At 54.9% G+C, this 2500-nt stretch overlaps 1 protein-coding gene across 1 annotated transcript in view; it reads left to right on the plus strand.

The window, feature by feature from the left end:
- Window positions 1-2500, plus strand: part of flna (filamin A, alpha (actin binding protein 280)) — a gene marked incomplete at its 5' end in the record, with an annotated part of 59852 nt that overhangs the window by 51656 nt on the left and 5696 nt on the right. The window contains 1 exon segment of the mRNA XM_084446235.1: window positions 2152-2284. Coding sequence (XP_084302361.1) covers window positions 2152-2284 — 133 coding nt within the window.

Below are 2500 nucleotides of genomic sequence, written 5' to 3' on the forward strand. Positions count from 1 at the left end.
CTGCTCGTTAGGGGAGTAGTGTGGTAGGAGCAGACCTACTGCTCGTTAGGGGAGTAGTGTGGTAGGAGCAGACCTCCTGCTCGTTAGGGGGAGTAGTGGGGTAGGAGCAGACCTACTGCTCGTCTAGGGAGGAGTGTGGGAGGAGCAGACCTACTGCTCGTTAGGGGGAGTAGTGTGGTAGGAGCAGACCTCCTGCTCGTTTGGGAGTAGTGTGGTAGGAGCAGACCTCCTGCTCGTTAGGGGAGTAGCGTGGTAGGAGCAGACCTACTGCTCGTTAGGGGAGTAGTGTGGTAGGAGCAGACCTACTGCTCGTTAGGGGAGTAGGGTGGTAGGAGCAGACCTACTGCTCGTTAGGGGAGTAGTGTGGGAGGAGCAGACCTACTGCTCGTTAGGGGAGCAGTGTGGTAGGAGCAGACCTACTGCTCGTTAGGGGACATCGTTACGGGGTCAGAAGGTCAGCTGTAGGCTCTGCTGCTGCTGTGTTGTTGGGTGGTGCAAAGGCTTCTGGGATACTAAAGGACTGTGTGCGTTTCTCGTGCCTCATTCTAAAGGCTCCCAACAGCCCCCCCCCCCCCCCTCCACCTCCTCCTGCCCCTCCCACCCTCTCCCTCCCTCCCTCTCCCCTCCCTCCTCCTCCTCCTGCCCCTCCCACCCTCTCCCTCCACCCCCCTCCTCCTGCCCCACCCTCCCTCCCTCCCTCCCTCCACCCCCCTCCTCCTCCTCCTCCTGCCCCTCCCACCCTCTCCCTCCCACCCCCCTCCTCCTGCCCCTCCCTCCCTCCCTCCCTCCCTCCACCCCTCTTCCTCCTCCTCCTCCTGCCCCTCCCACCCTCTCCCTCCCTCCCTATTCTCTCACCCAACCCAAACCAGGCGCTAAAGGGTTAAAGAGGTAGATATGGGCTGTTCTCTTCATATGTCTCCTCTCTCTCTCTCTCTCTCTCTCTCTCTCTCACACACACACACACACACACACACACACACAGTGCTTCCTGTCCTGTCCCCCCAGCCCTAAGCTAGGCTCTTTAACCCTGTTGGCAGCCTGCAGGTAAGTGAGGCCTCCGGCTGCAGGCAGACCTGGGATCTGCTCAGTGTGGCTCCTGGGTTGAGTGTGTGCTTGTAGTGTTAAGGTGAAGGGGCATCCCTAGTGTGTGTGGTGTTAAGGTGATGGGGGCATCCTAGTGTGTGTGGTGTTAAGGTGAGGGGGGCATCCCTAGTGTGTGTGTGTGTGTGTAGTGTTAAGGTGATGGGGGCATCCCTAGTGTGTGTGTGGTGTTAAGGTGATGGAGGCATCCCTAGTGTGTGTGTGTAGTGTTAAGGTGATGGGGGGATCCCTAGTGTGTGTGTGTGGTGTTAAGGGCATCCCTAGTGTGTGTGTGGTGTTAAGGGAATCCCTAGTGTGTGTGTGGTGTTAAGGTGATGGGCATCCCTAGTGTGTGTGTGTGTGGTGTTAAGGTGATGGGGGCATCCCATAGTGTGTGTGTGTGAAATGTTAAGGTGATGGGGGCATCCCTAGTGTGTGTGTAGTGTTAAGGTGATGGGGACATCCCTAGTGTGTGTGTGTGTGTGTGGTGTTAAGGTGAGGGGGCATCCCTAGTGTGTGTGTGGTGTTAAGGTGATGGGGGGCATCCTAGTGTGTGTGTGTGTGTGGTGTTAAGGTGATGGGGGCATCCCTAGTGTGTGTGTGTGTGTGGTGTTAAGGTGATGGGGGCATCCCTAGTGTGTGTGTGGTGTTAAGGTGATGGGGGCATCCCTAGTGTGTGTGTAGTGTTAAGGTGATGGGGGCATCCCTAGTGTGTGTGTGTAGTGTTAAGGTGATGGGGGCATCCCTAGTGTGTGTGTGGTGTTAAGGTGATGGGGCATCCCTAGTGTGTGTGTGTAGTGTTAAGGTGATGGGGGGCATCCCTAGTGTGTGTGTGTGGTGTTAAGGTGATGGGGGCATCCCTAGTGTGTGTGTGTAGTGTTAAGGTGATGGGGGCATCCCTAGTGTGTGTGTAGTGTTAAGGTGATGGGGGCATCCCTAGTGTGTGTGTGTAGTGTTAAGGTGATGGAGGCATCCCTAGTGTGTGTGTAGTGTTAAGGTTCTGAGTGTGTGTGTAGTGTTAAGGTTCTGAGTGTGTGTGTAGTGTTAAGGTTCTGAGTGTGTGTTGAGCAGGAGTCGGGACTGAAGGTGAACCAGCCGGCGTCGTTCGCCGTGAGCCTGAACGGCGCGAAGGGCGTGATCGACGCCAAGGTGCACAGCCCCTCCGGGGCGCTCGAGGAATGCTGCGTCACCGAGATCGACCAAGGTAACCATGGAGATCCGCCGTGTCCTGACCTGACCGGCCGCAAACCGACGCGCGTGTTGTAAAAGCATGTCCGATGTGACGCTCTCGGGAAGTTTAGTTAGTTTAGTTAGTTAAGTTAGTTTAGTTTAGTTTAGTTACTTTAGTTAGTTTAGTTTAGTTAGTTTAGTTTATTTAGTTTATTTAGTTTAGTTTATTTAGTTTAGTTTATTTAGTTTA

The sequence above is a fragment of the Borostomias antarcticus genome, assembly GCF_949987555.1.
Source record: "Borostomias antarcticus genome assembly, chromosome: 11".
NCBI lineage: Eukaryota > Metazoa > Chordata > Actinopteri > Stomiiformes > Stomiidae > Borostomias > Borostomias antarcticus.